This window comes from Aphelocoma coerulescens, chromosome 5 (assembly GCF_041296385.1).
Source record: "Aphelocoma coerulescens isolate FSJ_1873_10779 chromosome 5, UR_Acoe_1.0, whole genome shotgun sequence".
Classification (NCBI taxonomy): Eukaryota; Metazoa; Chordata; class Aves; order Passeriformes; family Corvidae; genus Aphelocoma; species Aphelocoma coerulescens.
The window spans coordinates 3769916-3794222 of record NC_091019.1 but is presented as its reverse complement, the minus strand read 5'-3'; the positions used below and the strand labels follow the sequence as shown (position 1 = coordinate 3794222).

The window sequence follows — 24307 nt, the reverse complement described above, 5'->3', positions numbered from 1 at the left end:
ATTTTGATTTTTTTTAAACTTTAATCCCTCTGAAATGGAACTCAGAAAGACAATTCCTCTTTTCCTTCCCCGAAAAGAAGCATTCACAGGTTGCAAATCTGAGCAATTTGGTCAGTGATGACCAAACACAGGTGAAAATTAGCCAATGAAAGAAATTTAGTTGAGTTAAATAGGAGGTTATTATCATACCTTGCATCCTCTTCTGTCCCTACCTGCAACTGCAGGGAGAGTGAGTCAGGTTAAGAACCAACCAGAGGGGACAAATGAGCTACTGCTGGCACTGTGTAGTGTTCCAGACACAGCAAGAAGAATATAAAATAAATAGGATACAAAGATGTGATTCTAGGGTTATGTGCTTCCCCAAAAATCTGCTATTCCGCACCCATTTTTAACCAAATCGAGCCGCACCTCAAGTAAATAAGAAAACATCAGTTGCCACAAACAGCTTGAATCAAGTCTAAATATTTCTGAAGGCTTCACTGAGACTATAATCTCATCTCTCAGGGTTCTCAGTTCTTCACTTCCCTTACTGATTTGTGGAAACAAGCAGACCAGATGCCCCAGATCTTGCCACCCTGCATCATTATTTATATTTTCACCAATCTAGCAGATTTGAAATGGCAGCACCCTGGATCCACTCCTTTGGCACACACATGAAAGTGCACAGACACACACACACGAGGCTAAAGGTGGTAGAAAACCCAGGCAAAGTGAGTTTATTTGATTGCAGTCATTAGGGCTATACATTACAGGTTCCATCCTGCTCCCTTTGAAGTTGGTGGTATTACTCCCATTGAATTCATGTGCTCTGAAAAATGCCTGAGTTTTGCAAATTTATCATTTTGTCATCTATGCTTCAGGTCAAAACTATAATCCAGTGTTTTAGACTTGGCTCTGAGCCAAATTATTTTTACTGAAGGTTCAAAGAACGCATACCTGTCCTTCAGAGAGGTGCCAATCCACTTTACAAGCAAGGAGCAGCGTGGTTGAGGATCTCAGAACGGTCTGAGGGATGCAAACATCTTGCAGGTGACCACAGCAACCCCAGCTTCCAGGGTCTGCCCAAAACCAGCACCTGATTTTAAGTCAACAGTAAAGGATGAGAGAAACATGGAAACAACTTAGCTGGGTGTCAGAACTCGATAGGGGCTTTGTTTTTGAAAGCCTCTGCCTCCATTGCAGGTTAATCTATAAAGAATTGAGACCCTGGAGAAGGTGAGGAGATTACAAGGGAGCCAGGCACCCGATTCAGTGAAAAAATGACTCCTAGAACTGCCACTGGTTTAAACTGGAGTTAAGAAGTGCTGAGCATCCACAGAAATCCAGCCCCAGAGGTTCTGTGTACCACTTTTACTCAGAGGGTGGGTTGCAAAGATGCAGCAAGCAGATTTGCCACTCTCAGGCAGAGCTCCTTGGAGATGGAGTGGACAGGGCAGTGGACTGAAACAAGAAGTGCAGTGTGTGGCTGCACAGACTCACTTCTGGGCTCTGGGAGAGCTGGAGAATGGATGGTGGAGACAGTGGCAAAAACCATGCCAGATCTCATTTGTGTTTAGGCCAGGGAGTGCCAATATGAGCTTCTATCCTCACACCTTTTTAGTGCTCAGAAAAGGGCACAGGGATGTTTGCTGATCTCTGCAGCTGCCTCTGCCTGGAGCCAACATGTTTAGTCAGGAGGCAAATCTGCCTCCATGAGCCACCTCACCAGCCCAGCCTACCCTGGATCACAGTTACTAATGCACAGGGATTTTCTGGCAGAGGAAGGCAAACAAAATATATATAAAAAAAAAAAAAGTAAAGACACCCAAGATGTTCCTGAAACAGCATTTCTGCAGTGTATGTGATCCATGCTGATTTACTGTCACTGACAGGGAATTATGCCTAAAATCACCACAAAACATCTCCCCGTGTTTGTTTCTTTTTAAAGAAAAACAATAACATTGCACCTCAAAACCTTCTCAACAAGCAATTCGACAACATATTTCCAATGGTATTTATTATGTGCCTTTAAGGTGCCTTGCCATGCAGCAAGAGCAGGTATCAGTGTGGGGAAGAGAGAAAACGTTTGTAACGTTGTAAACGCTCTGTGCAGCCAAGATGTGCTTTTTCGTACCTCACACATCCGTATCAAACCCCAGCGTCTGTGCTGGCCATTTTCATGCTGATATATTACCAAAACATACTCTCAGCTGAGCAAAACAGAAACTGTAGCTGCTGGTTTTAAAATCAAAATATTTTCCACTAAAACACTTTCACTTTGAGGATGCTGGTGCTTAAATACATTGTTTATTCACCTTGTTACTGTCTGCCAGGCTTCCTCTGGTGCCTCTCCCTCCACTGACTCACTTCTGGCCTGGCCTAACAGGAGGTTTCCCTTGATGAAGAAAGAAACAAAACCTTGCTCCCTCCTCCTTGCTTCCCCTGCCCTTAGCCCTTTTGCCTCCCTTCTCCGCTTTCTTACGTCCAGCATAAATTTGGGCTAAATTCCTTTAGCTATGGGTCTGTCCCTGCCTGTTTGGTCCCATCAGTGACACCTCCTCACCTCGGGACACCCCAGGCATCCCTATCTTCCCTCCCACCTGGATTCGCGCCTCTCCCCAGCTCGGTGATGGTTCCCCTACAGAAACCCTCTGTGAGCTTTGCTCCATCAAATTCCTCATTTCACAGTCCCCACACGGCTGCCCTGGGGGTTTTGGGCACCGCAGGTGGCACAGGAACCCCTCCAGGTGGGTTTGGAATGTCTCCAGAGAGGGAGGCTCCCCGCTCTCCCTGGGCACCTGGTTCCAGAGCCCTGCCACCCTCAACATGAAGACGTTCTTCCTCCTGTTGAGGTGAAACTTCCTGTGTTTTGTGTCTACGGCCATTGCTTCTCATCCTGTCGCTGGGTACCACTGAAGAGTCTGGCACCATCCTCTTGGCACCCCTGGGAGATTTTTATAGGCACTGATGAGACACTCTCGCAGTCTTCCCCAGACTAACCCCAGCTCCCACCATCTCTCCTCCTAGGAGAGCCGCTCCAGACCCCTCATCGTCTGCTGGACCGTCTCCAGCAGCTTCCTCCCTTTCTTGTCCAGAGGAGCCCGGAGCAGGACACCGCACCCTAGACACACAGCGGGGTGGGGTTCTTTTCTCGGGGGGGCGGGAGCTGCTCTCTCCCCCGGTGGCGCCCCCGCTGCGCTGCTCTTCGCGACATTACGGCGGCACCGGCGGCGGCGGCACGCCAGGAATGCGCGCTCCCGCGGCGGGGCCGCGCGGCGGCGGCGGCGCGCAGCGGCGGGGGCGGGATGACATCATGAGAAAGTGGCGGCGGCAGCGGCGTCCCCGGCAGCGGGCGGGCGCCGCGGGGAGGGGAGCGCCGGGCAGGCAGCGAGCGAGGGAGGGAGGGAGGGAGGGGGCAGAGCGGGCAGGAAGGAAGCGCCGTCGGAAGCCCCCGGGGGCGAGAGCGGCGGAAGCGGCCGCAGCGCGCATCCCGCATCCGAGGATGGGCGGCTCGGGAGCGGGGCGGGCGACGGGGAGCGCACCGCGGGGTCCGGTGCGGGCACGGCGGCTCGGGCAGGCAGCGGCGGGGCGGTCCCGGCGGCTCGGGCGGGCGGCACGGCCCCCCGGCCCGGGCAGGTGCGGGACCGCCCGGTGCTGCCACCGGGGCGAGCGGGGGCGGCCCGGCGGCGGCTCTGGCGCTGCCGCTGGCCCGTCCCCTTTGTGTCGACGGGACCGGGCGAGCCCCGGCCGAGATCTGCCCGTCCCGCCCGGTAACAGCCCCGCGCCCCCATTGGCTCCCGCGCCGCCGCTTCCTGCGGCCGCGCCGCCCCGCGGGGGCTCCCCGGGCCCCGCGCCAGCCCCGCCCGCCGCCGGCACCGCCCGCCCGCCGCGCAGCCCCGCGCCCCGCCGCGCAGCTTTTATGAATGAAGCGGCGGCCGCGTGCTCCGAGGGGGCAAAAGCACCTCGGCGAGCCCGCTCCGACCGGCAGCGACCGGGAGGATGCCGGGGCGTGGGTGCTGCGCCGCGCGGGGACAGGGACCCGTGTGCACGGGCAGCGTTGCCCGGAACAAATGTTGGGAAGCGAAGAGCTGGCAGGATCCGAGGGAATGCGACCGGCTGCCCCAAGGGCTTGCCCTGCATCCCCAAACCAGCTGCTCACCAGAAAGGTGTTGGGGGTGCAGCGTTGTTAATTAAATAGGGTCCCCTGGATGTGCACCGCAGGCACGTCCGATTTCGACCCGAGAGTGTGGGGTCGTGCGTGTTTCTTTATTTAATATTGAAACCTTCCCGGCCAACTAAAGTTGTGAAAACAGAAGTGCATGTCCTGTGCGTGAAGCACAATAGACAGGCGGAGGGACAGGGTAGAGCTTCCTCACTGAGGGACCCTCCCGAGTCGCCCCACGGGCTGCGGCGTGCAAGGGGAACTGAGAGCACGGGGCCTCCGACATCCTCCTCCTCCTCCTGACAGACGGAGACAAAATGGAGACAAATGGTCAAGCAAACGAGTAAATGAGAAAAGATGGGCAGACAGTCCATGCAAAGAGATTACATAAACACACAACTGTGCAACAACATGCCCTGTGATCTTTGGCACCGCTCTCCCTGCGGGTCACGCAGGAGAGATGCTGTGTGACTCCACGGCGTGTCCTCCGTGGCCAGCAGCCTCTGCCACCAGCTGGAGCTTCTGCCATCAGTGTTGTACCACTGGCAGGTATTCCAGGTACCCGTGCAGCACCTGGGTGATGCTAAAGCACCGGAGCTGAGGTTAATCCGTGAACCCCAATTTACGGCCTTCCCACTTCTCCCCACTCCACTTTGGTGCAGGACAAGTCATTTCTCCCATGCATCGGCCTCAGCTCCAGTGTTCCCCAGCGGGCCTCAAGCTCCCCCGTCACCCCCTCGAAAGGCAAGGCTGTAAGAGATGCCCTTTTTTAACAGAACCAGCGCGAAGCAGAGCGTCCCCAGGTACAGGCGGCTCAGCCGGGGAACGGGAGTTATTTACGGCAGGGCCCCTCCATGGCACATCACGCGTGGACAGAATGTCCTGGAGACGCAGCTGAGGCCCCGGCAGGCTCCGGCGGCTGCCGGCACCTCCCTCCCACCCCGCCAGCTCGTCTCCCCGTGGCTGCTGGAGGGAGCCCTGGCCACCATTTTGCTGCTCCGCTGGGATGTTTTTCCTGGGTGGCGGTGAGCGGTGGGGGTGGGGTACCGAGCGTGGCCTTCCCCGGTGTGCGCTGCCACCGGCTGCGCCTCGGATTAGCTCTCGCCCTGTCCCCTGCCACCTCCGTGCCCCTCGGGGAAGGTGAAGCCTCTAAAGTGAATGGAAAGACCTTAAAAAAAAAAACAAAAAACAAAAAACAAAAAAACCCCAAAACAACAACAACAAAAAAAGGAAGAAAAAAAGATTAGAAAAAGAACCATCTGGGCAGAGGGGTGGACACCCCAATTGTTTAAAAATTTTTGGTGTGCAGCAAAACCATCCTGACTGGGGAAAAAAACCAGGACTGAGGAAATGAGAGAAAGCTTTTCCCTTGAGATCATATACAAAGAGTAGGCGTTCAGGTTGGGAGCACGCCTTTTTAAAGGACAGATATGGCAGGTACGCGCCGGTGACAGCAATAATAATAATAATAATAATAATAATAATAATAATAATAATAATAATAATAATAATAATATTGATAACGAACAGCAAGGCACTGGTGCTGCTCCGCTCCCCTCGCCGGCGCCCCCGTAAAATAATACCAAGTCTCCTTGCATTTCTCTCCCTGGTGTCTGTGTGTGGCCTTAGCCCCATTCATCATTTGGCTCCCAGTGCAGAACTCGCTCCATTTCTAAAATTATGCATGATCCACTGAAGAGACAATTTGGGTTTCCCCCACCTCTCCCTTGCCCTTGAAGAAAGCGAGCCCTTGTCTCATTTGCATTAAACCCCTGCTCTCTATAAGCTAAGCAAAGGGGAAGGACTTGAAGCCTATGGGATGGCTTTAGGGCTCTGCCCCTTGCTTTTGGCTCTCTCTCTCTTTCTCATTCTCTCTCGTGCTTTGATCTCTGCTTAACAACACAGGATCTCTGCTTAACGTCACAGGGACTAACTACACCAGGAGAGTTTTGTTGGAAGTTAGAAAGTTTTGGAGCCTCCAGAGGGCTGTAGCGGCAGTAGCAGAAGCAGCATCCAAGGGACTTCTGGAAGGGGAAGAGAGAGAGCGAGCGAGCGAGCGACTGACTCAGTCCTGCTGCAGAGAACTGACTCGAGGCGACGGAGGCAGACATGGAACATCAGCTGCTGTGCTGCGAGGTGGAGACCATCCGACGAGCCTACCTGGATGCCAACCTCCTCAATGACAGGGTGCTGCAGACAATGCTGAAGGCGGAGGAGACCTGCTCGCCCTCCGTCTCCTACTTCAAGTGCGTGCAGAAAGAAATCTTGCCATATATGAGGAAAATAGTTGCCACTTGGATGCTGGAGGTTTGTATCTTTCGGGGACTTTTCCTTGCAAGCTCCGGCACCGAAACGAATTAATCCGGGGAGCTGCTGCTGCCCCATCTCCTGCCCCCCCTCCCTTTCCCCCGGGATCGCTTCCCCGGCGCGGCACACGTTGCCTGCCCTCGGAGACGCCCGCGTGGAACGAGGGGAAGCGGCCCGAGGTGCCCGCGGCCGCCGCCGCTGTCGCCGGGTCCGTGTCCCCGCTGCCGCAGCCGGGTCCCGGCGCCGAGGGGCGAGGGACCCCCCCACCCCCCCCCCTCGGCCCGGTGTCCCCGGGGGTCGGGGGGTGCCCGGCACCTTTTCCGGCCGTCGGGGCGAGGCGGTGCCGGCGCGGGGAGCCGGGGCAGAGCCGGCTCGGGGCTCCCCCGGCCCGGCGGGGAGCGGCCCCGGCCCGGCCGCAGAGCCCCCGGCCGCGCGGGGCCGCCGCCAGCCCCTGCCAGCTCGTGTTTTCTGGGGATTTTATTTTAAATTAATATCCTTGTACACGTATGCAAGCGGCTGCCCGTGCCAGTATTATGCGCCATCTTTGTTCTTTTATTTGCAAAGCAAAAGTGTTTATTAATCGGGAGAAAAACGAAGAAAGTCCCGGGGAGCAAAGCCAAGGGTGTGTGTGTGTGTGTGTGTGGCGGGGGGGAGCGGGGGAAGGGGCCGGGGGAGGAAGGTCGGGGGCCGGGGGACCCCGCTGGGGCTGCGGGCAGGGGGACCGGCCGGAGGGGCTCCGGCGTTTCTGGGGGGAGTTGCAGGGCGAAAGTTTCTTTGTTCAGCGCGAAGAGAGGCTGGAGCTGCGGTCACCCCTCAAAGGCACGCTTGTGCTGCGGCGGCGAGCGGCAAGGTCGCCTGGGAAAAGCCAGTTGGAAAGGGCCTCGTCCCTGGCGGGACACGTCTGGGGGGGCTGCCAGCGGGAGCCCCAGGAGCTGGGCTACATTTTCATGCCTTTTCGGAAGCCCTGGGTGCCCGCGATGTATTTTTAATTAATTTTTGAAACCGCAGCGCCCTGCCTTGCTCTGGGAAATGTCGCGCCCGGCTGTGCTGCAGGGCGAGAGAGGGAGGCGGTGAATTTCACTTCGGGGGATCCCCCTGGAGCCCCCCAGCAGGACCAGAGGCACGGGGCTCGGTAAAGGACCCCCGCCGCTTCATTTTCAGCCTTTTTTCAGCGCTCGAATAATTTTTTAAATATTTTTAAATATTTTTTGAAAAGATGACGTCTGGGGAAATGAGGCTGGACGCCACCTTTGTGTCTCGACCAGAGAGGGGAATCGGCAGCACAACGGCAAATTAGATGAAAAAATAAAAGCGAAATAAATAAGCCCGGGGGCGAGCCCGGCTCTGCACCCCCTTCCCAACCACGGGGGTTCGCATTTTCCTCCGCTTTCCGTTTTCTTCCCTTTTTAAAAATTTGTTCTTAGGGGCTGGAAAACTGGGCACAGACCTCTTCTTCGATTACCCCCCCCCCTCCTCTTTTGCCATGAATCGCCTGCGGGTTTCTAACGCAACATTTCCCCCCACTTTGTCACTCGTGACTTTCATTTTCTTTGATGCCGCTGCTTTTCCCATATTTAACCATTTTCCCCAACTGCGTTTTCCCCTCGTCTCCTTCAACCTTGCCCTGCAAAGCCTGGGGGTGAGGGAGGAGGGAGGGCGAGAGCAGCGGGACAAGCCTGCCTTTCGCCTCAATTAAATTATTCTTCAACGATCTCTCTCCTTCTTGCAGGTTTGCGAGGAGCAGAAGTGCGAAGAGGAAGTTTTCCCCTTGGCTATGAATTATTTGGACAGATTTTTGTCGTTTGAACCCCTCAAGAAAAGCCGATTGCAATTGCTCGGAGCTACCTGCATGTTTGTGGCTTCAAAAATGAAGGAAACTATTCCTCTGACCGCAGAAAAACTGTGCATTTATACAGATAACTCCATTAGACCCGACGAATTACTGGTAATTTCACGTTCAGTCACTTCAAGAATAAAAAAATCGAAACAAACATTAAAAAAAAAAAAAAAAACAAAACAAAACCCGAAACATACGAAAAGGAAAAAAAAAAAAAAAAAAAAAAAAGAACGCCAACCCCGCACACTTTGGGAAGCGCCGACCGCGACCGCGGGGCTGCTGGCGGCGGGCGGGAGCTGTGGATGCGGCGTTGGGCTGGGATAGGGCCGGGATGGGGCCGGGATGGGATGGGGAGCGGGACCCCCCCCGCGCTGCCCGGGCCGCGGCGCTGGCGGCCCGCGGGCTCCCCCTGCCGGCCCCGGCGGGCGCTGCCCCGGGGCGCCCCCGCGACCCCCGCACCCGCCCCGACCCCGGGACAGCGCTGCGCCCCCGGCACCGTGTGCGAGCGGCTCTAACCACGCTCCCCCCCCCACCCCCACCCCGTCTTCTTCCTCTTCTCTCCTTCCCCCTTCCCCTCCCTCTTCTCTTTGCAGCAAATGGAGCTGCTGCTGGTGAATAAGCTGAAATGGAATCTGGCTGCAATGACCCCCCACGATTTCATTGAACATTTCCTTACTAAAATGCCTCTGGCAGAGGACACCAAGCAGATCATCCGTAAACATGCTCAGACTTTTGTGGCTCTGTGCGCTACAGGTATGAGCCCTGCACGTTGCGCAAAGCGCGTTGCTCCCCGACACGCGCCCGCCCCCCGGCTTGTAAAGCTTCCCGTAGCTGTTGGTCTCAGGCGCGCTCGCAGAGCTGCGGGGAGGTAGTTTAAGCCCCGATTATTGCCCCTTGTTTGCAGAAGGTGGATTACTTTGCCAGAGGTAAGTTTTTCTTTTCAGAAGATATTTCGCTTCTGAGTCGGAGTTTTGTGTGGTTGTCAGGGAGGGAGAGGGGCCACCCCCCCCCCCCAGCCCCGCTCTCTGTAGCTCAGCGTGGCACGATTTCCTCGCCCCCCTACACAGGGTTTATGTCGGGGCTGCAAAAGGCTTACTGCCCGTGCAGGGAATCCCTCCCCGTGTGGACTCATTCTTTAGGACGAGTTTTTAAAGGCGGAGGGAGATTTTCCCTGGGAATAGCTCTGCGTGGGGGTTTTAAACCTTCGCTCTTCAAGTTGCCTCTTCCCCCCCTCCTCGGTGGCTGGTGGATTGGAGGAGGGCCACGCGGCACAGAGGCTTTTCCTGGCACGGGACCGAGCCGCTGCCATCTGCACCCTCCCGACCACGTGCTGTGCTGGAGCCATGAGCAGGGCCGGCCTCCAAAGAGCCCTGCTAGCCACACTCCAAAGGCTCGGTGGGACGTGCGCGGCCGGTGGCACCCGTCAATGCCGCGTAGCTTGTTTTCCAGAGGTTGGATTTGGTATAGAAAGGTTGAAGGAAGATGGCAGGCGCTCAGAAGGGGGGAAAAAAAAAATTATTTCGCAGAACTGGCCCCGCTGCAAGGCCTAAAGATAGAACAACCAAGCCTTAAAAGAGAAGTTTATAAACACTGGCATTGCTCTTCAGCTTGGGCCTAGCATCAGCGTAAGGGGCAGCTCGTAGGCGAGGTTGCCTGGAGTAATGCTCGGTGTTGGGAGTGCCACAACCTTCAAACCACCGGCAGCAACATTTTGGGAGAGTCCAGTGTGTCCCTCCGTGCCAGGTCCTACCAGATATGAGGCTGCTGCGACTCTGGAGGCGTGATTTGCTAAGTTTGAAGCTAAAAGGAACGGCCACCCGGGCTCCCCTTTGGATGTGGGGATGTTTAACCTAGGTTGTTGTGTTGGCAATGACAGGGATGAAAACAAGAGTAGTTCAAAGGTTGGAGACTTGCTAAGAGTCCAGTACTTTGATCTACTGGCGGTGTTGTTATGTTTCTTTTAGGAAGCACATCCAGAGCCTTTATTTAACACTGCTACACACCACAGCTGGAGAATGGATCAGTAAATGAGAACCATGTTCTGGGAGTTTTACTTAGCTTTTAAAAAAACCAGCGCTGAGCTCACTAGAGTTGGGGCCCTCTTCAGCTCCCTACTGAAGCTGGGAACATTGCCTGGGGAAGGAGCGCTCAGGAAGGCTGCCACTGGGCTCTGTGTTTTTATTGTTATTTTTGGATGCCAGGGGTTTCTCTACCTTTTGCGTTTCTCATGACTTCTTTGTTGGCTAGTGAAGATCACATGTGGCCTAAGCAGCATCTGGACTTTGCTTTGCTGTTGCTGGGTTGTGCTGCATTTCCCCTTGCCAAAACGAACCTAGACGGACTGCAAATGCCTTGTGCTGCCTGGATGCTGTGGGGCCTGATCCAAAGTCCACTGGAAACACTGACAGCTCGCTTAAGTGGCCTCAGGGGCAAGTGCAGTCTATACTTTGCCTGTGTCCTCTTCTGTAAAGGAGGTTCTCCTAAGAAGAGACTGCAAAATAATAATGCTTGCTTAGAAAACAAACCCTTGGCCAGTTGGCTCACCGAGGTGAAGGCTGTGGAAGTGTTTGTAGATGCGTGTGTATGTGTTTGCTCCAGAAAGAGAAGGTTGCACTGCAAGGTGAAGTTGAGGGGAATTCCTCCTAAGCTCTCTATCCAGTTGTCTGGCTAGTAGAAGTGGGTTTGTTTGATTTGGTTTGGTTTTGCAAAATCCATCTTCACCAAAGGATGCCTTTGTGCTGTGGTAGGTTTGGGAGAAAAAGTGAAAAAGAAAAAAAAGAAAAAAAAAAAAAAAAAGAAAAATTACCAGGGGTTGTTTGAAGTTAACACATAATTGAGCTTAATGAATGGGGCTTTGGCATGGCCGAGCAAGGCAGGGAGAGCTCAAAAGGAAGCAGGCCTCTTTTGGCCCAAGTTAAGACCAGTGTTGAGGGAGAGCTGCAGCTCTATACAAGCATAACAATGAATAGCAACAAATATTGGAGCTTCAGCATTTCATTATGTTCCTCTGGTTATCAAAACATACCAGGCTCCTTTTTATTATTATTATTTTTATTATTATTGCTATTATTATTGTTGTTGCTTTGGTCCTCTCCAAAGGAGAAAGAAAGATCCCCCTTTGAAAGGAGCGTGTTACAATTCTCCCATTCTCCGGCCTTTATAAAATTGGAAGTCTCAAGGTATGTGACCAGTTGGAACCTGTTGCATCTTGCAGCAAGTGATTTATGTTCACAGTTTTGATTTGCCTCAATGAAAAGATTTTCATTCATAGCCCCCAGCTCTCCAGACGGATGGAATTGCTGCTCCATTTAAAAAGGAAAAGGGGTGACTCGCCTTGTTAGGAATTTTTTTTAAAGCGCTGCAGCGCCTATATGCCTGCTTTGTCCTCCCTTCAGGGTGGCTGGCATTCTTCTCTCTCCTCCCCCTCCTCTCTCTCTCCCTCTCTCTCTTTTTAACAACGCTGAAGTTGTTTATTCTTTTTGGATGAAGTCTCAGATAGGCTACTGGGGATGTGTGCTTCAATTGATGGGGCCCCCTACCCCATTGTGGCTGTGTCAGGTCTAATTCATCTCACCGAAGCCCCCTTGTTCCTGAGCGCTCAATAGCGCAAGATGAGGCGATGGAGGCTGACAATGATGCCACACTCTTCACTTGGGGGCATCCAATTACAGGCGAGAGGGGCCCCCTGATTAATATGCTGAAATTAGTGGCCTCTGCCACAAATAATTCCTTGTTGAGTTGCAACAAAAAGGCAGTCCATGCTGCTTGTCTGGAGTGGTTATAGGGACAGACACAAACTGGTCATTTAAACTTCATTATCACTTTTCCACCTTGGAAAGAATGAGGGTGTGACTATGAATTCATGTTCTTGTTTACTGCTCCATTTAAAGGAAGGATGCAAATATTAATCCCAAACGTGATCCTGTCAGGACGGGCTCATTAAAGTGACACATTTTGGTCATGTCCCGTTTGTGGAGCTCGGTAAACAGTGTCGGGAAGGCACTGCCACCCTACCCCTCCGAGCAGCCCCATCCTGGTGGGATCCATGCTCGGAATCCCCTGTTTCCGAAGTCCACCTGCAGCTCTGTGTCAGTACTTCAGTTCGGGACTGGCTTTGGAATGGGTACAGTGCCAATAAGCAGTCTGGAGCGCTGGTTTGTTTTGGTTTTGTTTTGTTTTGGGAATGACAGTGGCTTGCTAGAAGGTGGGTGTGTTTATATCTGCCTGGAAACGGGCAGGTTGGGAAAAGGGGGGCAGCCAAATTTATTTTGATACGTTGATTTTTAACATAAACGAGATGGCTTTAGCTCGAGCTTGCCTTTTCGCTGGCAGTGCATCCTAAAAGCTTGGCCAGATTTCCATGTATCAGTTTAATTTTGGAGCTATTCGCAGGATGCTGGGCGAAGTGCCCCTTTCAAGGTGGGTATTGGTCAGGGCCACAGTGGAGTGTCAGAGGTGTCTGAATAAACAGATTCAGAGCCAGGACTTCCACGGAGTCCTGATGGCTTTAGTTTCACTGGTAAAGCATTTGCACAAAAGTTATTTTATCATAATAAAGGAGATGCATGATTTAATACTTAAACTGTTCCACTGAGCCCTCTAAGCTGTCCATTCCTTTGATTTTGTTCAGGGATTTGACAGATAGTTTCTATTTTTCCAACCCAGAGGAAGTTGTATTCTGATAAAAGCTGAAGGAATGTATCTCAGGTTCTGGTGTACATTGTGGCCTTTCCCTTTCTCCCTCACAAAATTGGACCTTCACTTGTGCCACTTGCTTCCTTTGCTCCTGATTCTCCTCCAAGGTGTTCACTGCCACGGATCAAATGCATTCCTGTCCAGCAGAAGGAATCTTAACCTTAAAATGTGGACTGTTATTATTGAAAAATACTAGAAAAACTCAAACCAAACCAAACAAACCCAAAGGGAAAACATGCTAAATGGCAGAGATAGCCCCTTAAGGGATCCTGGGAGTGGCTTTGTGGAGGAGACCTACAGCAATGCAGTCTGGAAGGGGGCCCAGCCTCTTGTCAGCATGGTGTCACATCAGAATGTAACTGATTGTCCGCCAATTCTTGGGACCCCCGTCACTTAGTTATGCCACATTTACATTAAATCCCTGTTGCCAGGATGGATGGCAGCCACTGACAAGAGACCAGGTTGAGACAAAGCATTTTTAAGATGAAACCTTAATTTAAATATGGATTATCTGCCTCCTGACAGGGTTAAGCTGTCTTTCTCTTTTCTTTCTTTTTGTTGATGTTGTTGTTCATTAAAGCAATATTCCTTTGAGTGTCAGAGCAAAGGTTTCTGCTCTAAAGGGCCCCAGGACTCGTTGTTAGAGTGCACCTTGGATCTGACCATGCAGAACACTGCAGGATGGGAACAGGTTTTCTCAGATGTGCAGTGCCATTGACCCCCGTGGCATTATTCACAGGAGCAGAGTATTTTAACGTTGGAAGAATGGGGGCCCTGCTTATGATGAAAGTACCTCGAAGTGATGAATGGCCTCCCAGGCTCAGTGCTAGCAAGGGCCACTCTCTGCAGAGCAGTTGCTCGTGTGGATAAGTGTTTGCAGGTTTGGACCTGTAGCAGTTTTAGAGCAGGAGGCACCTTTCTGCTCACCATTTTCCCTGCCTTTTCGGATGCAATAGTTGGCAGCTGAAAGCCACGCTGGTAGGAAGAGTGTATGTGTATGGACAGGCTTCTCCTAAAGCAATCATTTCAGTCTTTTTTTTTTTCTTTTTTTTTTTTTTTTCTCTCCTTTCTTCATACAGATATTAAATTTATTTCAAACCCACCCTCCATGATCGCAGCTGGCAGCGTGGTAGCAGCTGTGCAAGGCCTGCATCTGGGGAACACTAACACTTTCCTCTCCTATCAATGCCTCACACATTTCCTATCACAAGTTATCAAATGTGATCCGGTAAGTGACTCTTCCTCTCGGTTGATCTCCTGCGTTAAGGGTTTTTAAGAATGAATGCCTGCTTGCTGCACGGGAGCTAATCTGACAGTGAATCTTGGGAAAGGTCAAGGCTCAGAGTGGGGGTTCTCAATGTGCTCTCTTGTGCCCAGCCTGCTTGCTTGGCTGTCATGATGCCCACTGATACTCTGTGGTGACGCTGCTGCAGTTCCCGGATGGGAATGGCACATCCAGCTCTGGTGTTTGGGAGAGAAGGAAGCCCTGCACCGGCTTAGGAGGTGGCAGAGGCTGTGTTTGGTTGGGGCTAAATAAACCAGGAGCCTGTGTATAACAAAACTTGGGGAGCAAGACCAGGAAACCGTTACTGAGACCTTGTGGTATCTCTGACCTTATCTCTGACCATTCTTGAGGCCTTTTATTGTGCCAAGTGGTGTGAAAAAGCCCTTCTTAAAAGAGGTCTAATGATCTAATTTGGTTTATTACATGCTAGACCTGCACAGTAGCTGGTGTTGAATTCCTTTTCGGAACAAATGCTTGTCCCACTACTTTGTGACAAGGTAGATGGTCCTCACAGGACTCTTGATTTTGCCCTGCAGCTTCCAGGAGATGCACATCAGTAACTAGTGAGCAATAAACCTTTCATGAGTGAATGGGCCAGGAAGGGAGCCTACAAGGAAGACCTAAAGTCAATGATCCATGTCATAATGGTGTGTGAAGTTGGGGCAGAGTTGAGCTTTGTTTCGTAACAATGTGGAAGACCAATAAATAGATGCTTTAAAAAGGTTCTTGTGAGGTCTCCAAGCGCTGGACAATGAGTCAAATAAAGACAACTCAGTGGTTAGGGGCAGAATCTTGGAGTTGCTGTTAAATTATTTTACGTGTTAGTAATTTAAATGCATAGAAAACTGTCCCAGTCCAGCCACTGCAAAACTGGGTTTGTGTAATTGGGCTTTGTTGACAGGATTGAGCGATTTCCCAGCTTGTTATTTTGATCACCTGAACAGTGAGCATGTCATTTTTGCCACTTCTATCACTGCAGCTGAGGTAATACAGTGTTGAAGTGTTAAACACTCTATGAACCTGAAATGCTAAATACTGCAAGAAATGCTGACATAATGGTCTGCCCAGTTTGGTATGCACGTGGGATGCTTTCAGTCAGTTTGTGAGCAATGCAGATGATTCCAGCCTGTGGTTGGCCACTATCCAGGGTGAGATGTTTGAAGCAGGTACTGAGGGAAGATGCTTGCTATCTGCTCAGGCAGCATCTTGATTCAAACAATGATTGAACCATTCCTGATGCTGGGCGTTGAAGTGGATTCCCTCACATCGTGCAGAACAACGGCCTGTCCTTGTGTGACTTGACTCAGTTGATGACAGAGCTCTTTAAAAAGAAAACAAAATTGGTTTAGCAAGAGAAGAGGATTTTTGATTATTTCATTTTAATTGTCCACAGTCACTGCAAGGCCACAGTCTGTTTGACTTGAGCTTGGTTAACAGCTTGAAAAGGGAGTAACTCCCCTCCAGCTTCCAGTGCTAAATATATTCACGTGTTAGGGAGAAGTAAGGATTTTGTATGGATTGCTACAGAAAATGAGCATCATAAAGTTCTGTGTGTGCACAGGTATGTTGTTGTGTTGGGGGTGGAGTAAGGCAACAGCAACTTCCACTGCAGTTGTTCTGAGAGAGGAATCTGCTTGGTTTCATATGGAGGAGCATGATTCCTTCCCCTGCAGGGAGACTTCCCCAAAATACCTGTCTGTGTAATCTGTGGTATGGAATGCCATTCCTGCTATCCCATTCCACGAGGATTTGGATGAAGTGTGTTGTGCCCCAGTGATGGTTCCCCTTGTCAGGGAACGTGTTTTATACTGGATAGTCTTGGAATGTTAAGAGCAGAGCTGGTGTTCTCCCTGATGATCTGTTAGCTGGAGCAGCAGGTCTCTTGGATTTCAGGTTACATAATTCCACTTTTTTACCTTTATTCTCAAAGAAGGCTGAATCTAAAGTAAAATGAATATCACCTGATTGGAATTCCTTTATGGTTCATGTTTATACGTTGGTAGGAGTCCAATTTCCCATTTTGCCTTTGATCAGGGGTAATTAGAAGTCAGATAATCACAATTAGAAGTCTTGGGCTGTCTTCCATCATTCTATTCCTGACCCCATCATCCAAACAGATGGAATTTTACCTGACATTCATTTCCAGGCCAGAAATTTGCTAAACTAGATTAGCATTGGGTCTCCATGCTGTCTGTTAGTGCACTGGAATCCGTCTCCTGCCTGCCCCTTCTCAGAGGCACCTTCAAACATGTGCTTGTTATCCAGAACGGGTCAGGCAGGAACAAAGGATTTCCAAGCAGTTCCTTTTTTGTTGTTGTTTGTTTCCTTTCCTATCTGACCCTGGAGTCTGATCATGTCCACTGTGTCTTAAAGGTATTTGACCACATCAGTTAAGCTAGCAAGTTTGGTTGTTTTTTTTTTTTTCCACTGAGGAGCTTAATTAATCCAGGAAGGGTTTATGACCTTGAACAAACTGTGGGCATTGAAAATTTGGGTAGTGAAGCAGAAAAGTTGTTGGGAGAAGTTATCAGAGTAATGCACAAGTTTTGTATTTGCTGTTCAGTGTTGGGAAGTAATGAGAATGAAAACAGCTTTGGTGAGGTTGTTCACAGTGAATTTTATGTTTTGCAGTTATTTTTTTGCTAGCTCTAGTGCATTCCTACAGGCCAGCTATTTATCTAATAGTCATGTGAATAAGACATGGACAAAATTCCTTAAACAGTAAAAAAAATATTTTTAATTCAACTGTAGCTTAAGACAGTCTGTTCATAATAAATTGCAAAGATTGTTTTTAAAAAATACAGTTACAGCATGTTGCACTCTGAGAATTTTAAATGAAAAAGAAAATTCTGTGGGCAAAAAGTACCTTTAAATTACAAAGTCCTACATAATTATTCATAACTGGACTCCAGAGGGAGAAGAATAGGTATTTATAGAAATTCTTTTGAATGGTTTTCGTTTTCAGAGCTCAAACACGCTATATGCAAATGGTCAGGATTAAAAAAAAAAACCCCACGAAGTTCCCATCAAAACTCAGCAGAAAATGAGTTTCACTCATTTTCTTCACTCCCACCTGAAGAAAAACCCCCAAAACAAAACCCAAGAGGGTTCGTTTTGCTCTGAAAAAAATAAATGTGCTTTCAGTTTGGAACACTGAACGTGCTAAAAGAGAATTATCCTCAAGAGTGGCTTTGTAAAGCCAGGAGCACCTAAAGCTGTGCTGGTGCTCTCCTCTTTAACACGTGTGATTCCAAGGGCGAGGGAGCTTCGTGGTGCAAGGGGGAGCCTTACAGTCAGGATTGATCCGTCATATCTGCAGGAGGGCTGGGTGCAAGGACTTCATAGAGACCTTATTGTGGAGGCCAGAGGTATGCAGGAGCCAAAGGCATGATGACTTTAGGATATGAGGCGTTTCTTTTTGTCATTTAAAACACTGTGTGTCTCTGTCAAGAGGAAATATTACACTAGGGTTTAAACCAGGAAAGGTCATAGGTTATGTGTTTTCAGTGAGCTGTAACTGATGGTCTGATCTGCTTAGAGGTAGGATTAACCTCCCTCTCTCTCAGAAAGGACTTGCAGAGAATTGTTTGCTTGGGTTTCTAATCTTATTTTACCCCAAATGCCATGTGCCCTTATTGGTGGCAGAGGAGATTCTTGTGGTAGTGGAATCAGTGAAAAGCTGGTAGATCACACAAGAAGCCTCTGAATGAAGGCAGAATTGAAACTGGGAAATAAAGAAAACAGCAGGCAGGTCACCCTCTCAGGAAAACAACATTCATTCTCAGTCATGCACATCCTAACACTTTTGACGGCAATTTATCATGGAAGACTGGGTTCACCGCAAGGGCTAACACATGTCATAGGTTAAATCAGAAAAGGCAATGCTGAAAGGAAACTTCAAAGTCCTTAATACACAGAGTTAAAGATGTTGGGGGGAAAAGCTTACGATGTTTGTTATAAAGATGAGGGTAAACAGCATGCTGGATGAGTTTTGGCAAAATGCTGTGGGATTGTTTGGCCTGTTCAGGGCACCATTTCTGTGTCACTGCTGTGGGTGTACAGGCCTCCCTAACCTGCAGGAGGTTGGGCAGGTTGAGCTAAAAGGCTTTCTCCCATTTCTGGTTGCTGGGAATCTGATACATCTCCTCATGGTATGGCTTCTAATGCCTGGGGGAAGTCACCTTTCCCCACCACAGACAGGATCCTCCTTGGTGCTTTACGGTTTTTTAATTCCCAGTGAGGCCTGTGCATCCTCCTGAACCCTCAGGAGGATTGTGTGCACATCCAGCTCAGAGAAAACACTCTGGAAGTGAGAGGAAAAGGTCTCCCCCTGCCTGAGATTTCCAGGTGGATGTGGTAGCACACAGAAAGCTTGGATGAACTTGGTAGTGCGTGGGTAGGGAGGTGCTTCGTGGTGCTTCTGAGAGGCCTCTCCATTTTGGGGTCGTCCAGTCCAATCCATCTCTGGAGATGCTTTCAGAGTTAGGAATTTATCAGCTGCCTTGAGCTGCCCACAGCTGGACATTGCAGCAGCTGGCAGGCAGCTTTGGGCATGGGCATCTAAACATATACATGGCATTTCGAAGACCTTAATGTCATTGGAAGTTAGCCTGGGGAAGAAAAGTCCCTGCTTGTGAGCATCGCTTCTGGCAGGCTCTGCTGCTGAAGGGTTCCTGGGGTAAAAGTAGAAATCACAGTTGTCATCCATGGACTGGTACAGAAGTGTAAACAGCACAGGCAGAGAAGCAGCAATGCAAGGTGCAGTCTGCAAAAAATGGGCTTGCTCATCCAATGCTTTCACTGTTGGGTGCTTCTCCTGCTCTTCCCACCCTCCTTTTCAGCCTGCTGCTCTCCCAGATAACCCGACAGCATTCCTCTTGCTTTGCCAAGGAACGGTATTTTAGCCTGTGATCTTTCTAAAGGACTCTTGGGTCTCTCTCTCCCCTTCCATTCCACCCTTCTGCAGGATTGTTTACGAGCCTGCCAAGAACAGATTGAGTCCCTCCTCGAGTCCAGTCTACGCCAGGCACAGCAGCACAACGTATCTTCAGAAACAAAGACTGTAGAGGACGAAGCAGACCTCTCCTGCACGCCTACTGATGTGCGAGACGTGAACATTTAAAGAGGACTTCTTCTTAATGGATTTGCTTGGCAAGAAAAGCAGACAAAGAAAGGGCATCTGAGAAGGAATCAGCGTCAGGATCTCCCCCCCAGAAACCCTTTTCTCCAGGACATTTTTATACCAGAAGGGAAAACCAGTCTTGTTATATTTTTTTCTTGCTCTGTCTCCCTTCCATCTGTGACTTCAAACAAACAAATAAACAAAAAATACCCCAAAAACTGTCTTAAAAAAAGAAAAAAATAGTATTTGCATTACCCCCAGGGGTTTGTGCTACAAAAATAGAGGATTTTATACAATAATAATCAACTAGTTTTTATATTAAAGTGTTCTTGTCTGTATGTTGTAAAAATAGGCATTAACACACGAAATGTCTCCAGGGGAGGTATTAGATTTGATTTCTTACATATAAAACAAACCAACCAACCATTTTTAAAGTAGAAGAGGGTGTTTTTTTTGTTTTTTAGATAGTAAATGAAATATTCTTTTCCTTTAAAAAGCATAGCTTTAACGCAGTTCTAGGCTTTTCTGTATCTTGCTTGCTTATGCATTTAGTCACTTTATAATTCATCTGTAAATGTTTATTTTATTTCCTTAGGTTTTTTTTTTTATCCTCTTCACCTTATAAATGGTTAACGTAACCCATAAGTTAGTGTATGTTAGTATGCAGCATTATTATATGTTAATCTTTTTTTTTTTTTGTGCCTGTGGATTGCCTGTGCATTGAGGCATTTGTAGGGTTCCAGCTTAGCATGGTTGGGAAAGGCCAATGTACTACTCATACAGTACCCTATTATAAAGAGAAACCGAAATAGTGACATAATATATTATATTTTTGTAATCTTCCTATTTTTGTAGTTACCTGTGTAAAGATGCTGGTCTGACCCCACAGATATTCAGCCCAATTATGGTCAGGTTCAATCCACAGTTCAGTCTTTTTTGTTTTGGTTTGGTTTTTGTTTTGTTTTTTTTTTTTTTCTTTTTTGTTCGTTTGTAATATTCTAAAACCATTCCATTCAAAGCACTTTCAGTCCATTAGATATAGGAAATACATTCTTTTATTGTGTGGGAATATTTTTTTTTTGTTTGTTTGTTTGTTTGTTTTTTTAATGGAATGGTTTGGAAATATATAAAGTGCTTGTTGGCAAACTTGGAATTGCAAAGCAAGTGCATTTAACTATGGTGTTAGAGGAGAGGTGATTCTTTTTTTTCCGAAGGTTGTGTTCCAGTGAGAGAAAATTGCATTCACAAATTGCCAGGATATCTTCCTTTCCTTTTCTATAGAAAAGTTTGAAGTTTAGAATCCTTTGGTGCCAACTCATCTTTATAAATTAGGGGCCTTAAAGGTTCACATATAGGACACATAGTTTTAAGGATTATCGCTAGATGTTTTACAACTGAAGGTTTTCAAACACTAAAATATATAATTTATAGTTAAGGCTAAAAAGAATATTTATTGCAGAGGATGTTCGTAAGGCCAGTATGATTTGTAAATTAATGCAATCGCCCCTTTTGAAAAAGAAAATCTTTCTACCCTTGATGTTGCAGTTTTAACCCAGCTTATTAAAGCAAAAAAAGGACACGCTTCAAAGAACAAACCCAAAACCAAGCAGTCTATTTGGCCCCTTCCTATACATTTTCAAAAGCAGTCTAACCATGAAAAAAACGCCATAGTTAATAGATATGAAAATTGGAGTACTTGAAAGAAGTTTTTATTCCAGTATATGCCCCAATTTTTTTGGTTTTTTTTATTTAGCTACAAATAGAAAATTTGCACATCTTGGCTATGTATCTTTTTATTATTATTTTAGAAAGTAGCTGAAGGGACGTGGACATAGCTGTTGAAGTTGATGCTCGAGGAGAATGTGATGGTGAAATGTATGTGAGAAAACTGCCGCTAAGGTGTTGATTGTAAAAAAAAACAAAAAAAAAAAACCACCACCACCACCAACAAAAAAAGAACAAAAAAAGGAAAAAAGAAAAAAAATTCAAAAGAAAAAAAGAAAAAGATAAAAGAAAAAGGAGTGGATGCTCCGTTTTTATTGAGCTGCTATGGATAAATTCCCAGCATGGTTTGAAAAAAAATTAACATTGCTTTTCTGTATCTTTGTCATTGTGTTTTGCTGCTATTTTGTGGATCAGTTTTTTTTTTTTTTTTGTTATACAATGTCATATACTGCCATGTAATAGGTTTTAATTTTCTCATAGAAAATTATATTATTGACATCTTTTTTTTTTTTTTGTAGATTTTTTATGTGATCAATTTTTACTTAATGTGATTACTGCTCTATTCCAAAAAAGGTTCCTGTTTCACAATACCTCATACTTCAGTTACCCGTGTCTAGACCAGGTTTTGATGTTCTTACAGTGCCTCATAGTTCTACTGCAAATGGAAATGCATCGAACGTTGCTCTGAATGGGTCTCTGCATTAATTTAAAAACCAGCAGACATTTCAGAAGATCAAGTAATGTCAAGGGTTGGTGTTTTTTTTGGTTTTGTTTTTGTTTTTTTTTTTTTTTTTTGGTTACGCATTTTATAAAGCTGGATTCTTTGTCTGATCTGGGGTTTATTATCATAGTAGTTTTAAGCTGTGTTATTAGCCACATTGATATATGAAAGGTGCATTATAATATAACTCTTGTGGTGTGGTTCCCCCTCAGCTGGGACACATCATTTGGTATGATAGGTTATCTTCTGGAACTCTAAGTATTTTGTGTGTTTAATCTGTTATGATATACTAGGGTTTTTTTTGTTTGTTTTGGTTTTGGTTTTTTTTTGTTTTGTTTTTTTGATTTTTGTTTTTTTTAATTATAGCATAATGCTAATTTAAAAAAAAAAAGCCTGTAAATCTCATAAATAAGCCAGCTAACAGAGTTGTATGCTGAAGAATAATCTAGCTGTTGCCTGTATGCTGCTAAACCAAAACAGAATTAGAACTCATTTTGAGGCAAATGCAGTTAAGATCCTACATAGTGCATAAATAAGCATTGCAATGCTACTAGCAGTCGCAGGACCCAGGAGGACTGGATACATTCTGTCCAAATTTCAGGAACATTTCTTACTGCTTACCTCATAAAACACTTCTGTTCGTGGCATCTCTGTGTCTCTGAACCAAACATGATTATTGAGTTTAGTGCTTGTTGGTTTTATTATGTGTTACACTGAGTGGCAGTGTGTACTGCAAGTTTCTTTAAAATATTGTTATGTACTGAAAAAGGCCAAATCCAGATAAGTGGGTTCACGTGCCAACAGAGATGCTTTATTTGTCACGTTATTATAACAATCTGTAGTAAGCAAAAGCAATTCAGATTTGTACATTTTTATATTGTACTTATTGGCATCACTGGTCTGAAATGCACATTTTCACCAACAGACCTGTAACAGACAAGTTTCCAGCAAAAAAAACCTAAAGTCTAGAAATAAAATTGGTAAAACCCAACCTCTGCCTGTTGTTTTAATTTCCCTTTTTTTCCCTTTTTTTAAATTGCCTTGAAAATGCTGAATGGTCGTAACTCCCCAGTGCAATGAGCAAAGCACATGACATTTTCTAGGTTTGACTCTCCACATTTTAAAAGCTGAAGACCTTTTCTGTTGTTATTTTAGGAAGCCGTGGGTGTTTCGAGCCATGGGTAGGTGACTGCCTGCCTGTCACACCAACAGTGTCTTTTTAAAGATGCAAAATATTTCTTTTCTTCCTGAAGGCTTTATTTTTTATCATCAGAGGAAGTTAGTTAGAGTAAAATGCCCTTTGGTGGTTCATGTGAATAAAGGGTAAAACAAAGTAGGTGTTGGATGGCACAGAATGTGTGCTTGTACTTTCTCATCAGTGGAAGGTTTTACAGCAGGGAAGAGCTTTGCAGAAGACAGTTGGTTTTAAAAGCCAGGTGGTTAAGCTGCCTTCTTCTCTGTGCCTTCCCCTCAGACACAGCTTTTGCATCTTACAGCTAAGATAGTAAGGAATAAACCTGAAAAATATTAAAGCCTACTAAAAGCATGTAAAAGAAGAACTGGACATAGAAAGACAGGAATTAGATACTGTTACAAAGTAAAACAAGAAAAAACCTGTAACCTGTGTTCCAATTCACATTCCAAATTATCTCTGAAAATGGGGGATGCACATTAGCAATCATTATTATTTTCAGTGGTGATGGTCAAGCTTATAACCTATGTATTTGATTATTTATCCTGTGGAATTATTTCTGCCTTAAAAAAATCCATGTAAAAGGCCAAGTGCTTGTCCTCCCTGTCACAAATCAGAAATTCGGTATCTCTCTCCTGAGTTTCCCATTGACTCAACTTCACGTTACAACTGATTCTGTGCAGTGAGTGCAGCACAGGAAATGAAAAATGAAACTCCAGAGCTAACTTCTAACGTGTTAATCATTGTCTAGTGCAAAATAAGGTTCTCTCAGGGCAGTTACCACTGATGGGAAACCACCTGCATGAGAAGAATCCCAGATGAGCAGCTATGAGCTTGGTGGTTTCCCAGTAATTTCAGCCAGAAACTTGAAGCCTGTGTGGCCTGCTGTAAAATCCTACATCCGGTGGGTGAAGTAAAACCAGTACAACTGTGGTCTGGTTTGTTCCATTTGAAATGGGCAGCTGCTCTGTAGGGTGAAGTACACTGGGAGGCGTAAAACACTGAAAGATGACCTGAACTAAACTTACAGGGACTTCAAAAACACATCAAGCCAAAGCTTAAATTGGTCTGGGCCAAAAATGATTCATTTTCCCCAGCATATTAAAAAAAAACCCTGAAACCCCCGGAAAGAACAAATAGCTTACTTTTATATGGCTGATGGCTCACCCCTCTGAAGTGTTTGAAAATCAAGTGAAGACACACTTAGGGGACCTTGACTTCTGATAAAAATCTTGTGCTGATAAAAACGTTACAATGATTCACTGAGAGACGTAAACCTGGC

The 24307-nt window shown here is 47.3% G+C and overlaps 1 protein-coding gene across 3 annotated transcripts; it reads left to right on the top strand.

The window, feature by feature from the left end:
- The first annotated feature begins 5963 nt into the window (after window positions 1–5963).
- Window positions 5964–22824, top strand: CCND1 (cyclin D1). 3 transcript variants are annotated; one of them, XM_069016416.1, is made up of 5 exons: window positions 5964–6448; window positions 8178–8393; window positions 8879–9038; window positions 14060–14208; window positions 19232–22824. In XM_069016416.1, exons 1-5 carry the CDS (start codon window positions 6251–6253, stop codon window positions 19385–19387), a joined length of 879 nt encoding a protein of 292 aa, XP_068872517.1. In that variant the 5' UTR covers window positions 5964–6250; the 3' UTR covers window positions 19388–22824. The 3 variants fall into 3 exon arrangements, with proteins under 3 accessions (XP_068872517.1, XP_068872518.1, XP_068872519.1); XM_069016417.1 differs by lacking the exon at window positions 5964–6448 and adding an exon at window positions 6985–7070; XM_069016418.1 differs by lacking the exon at window positions 5964–6448 and adding an exon at window positions 7265–7580.
- Window positions 22825–24307: the final 1483 nt, after the last annotated feature.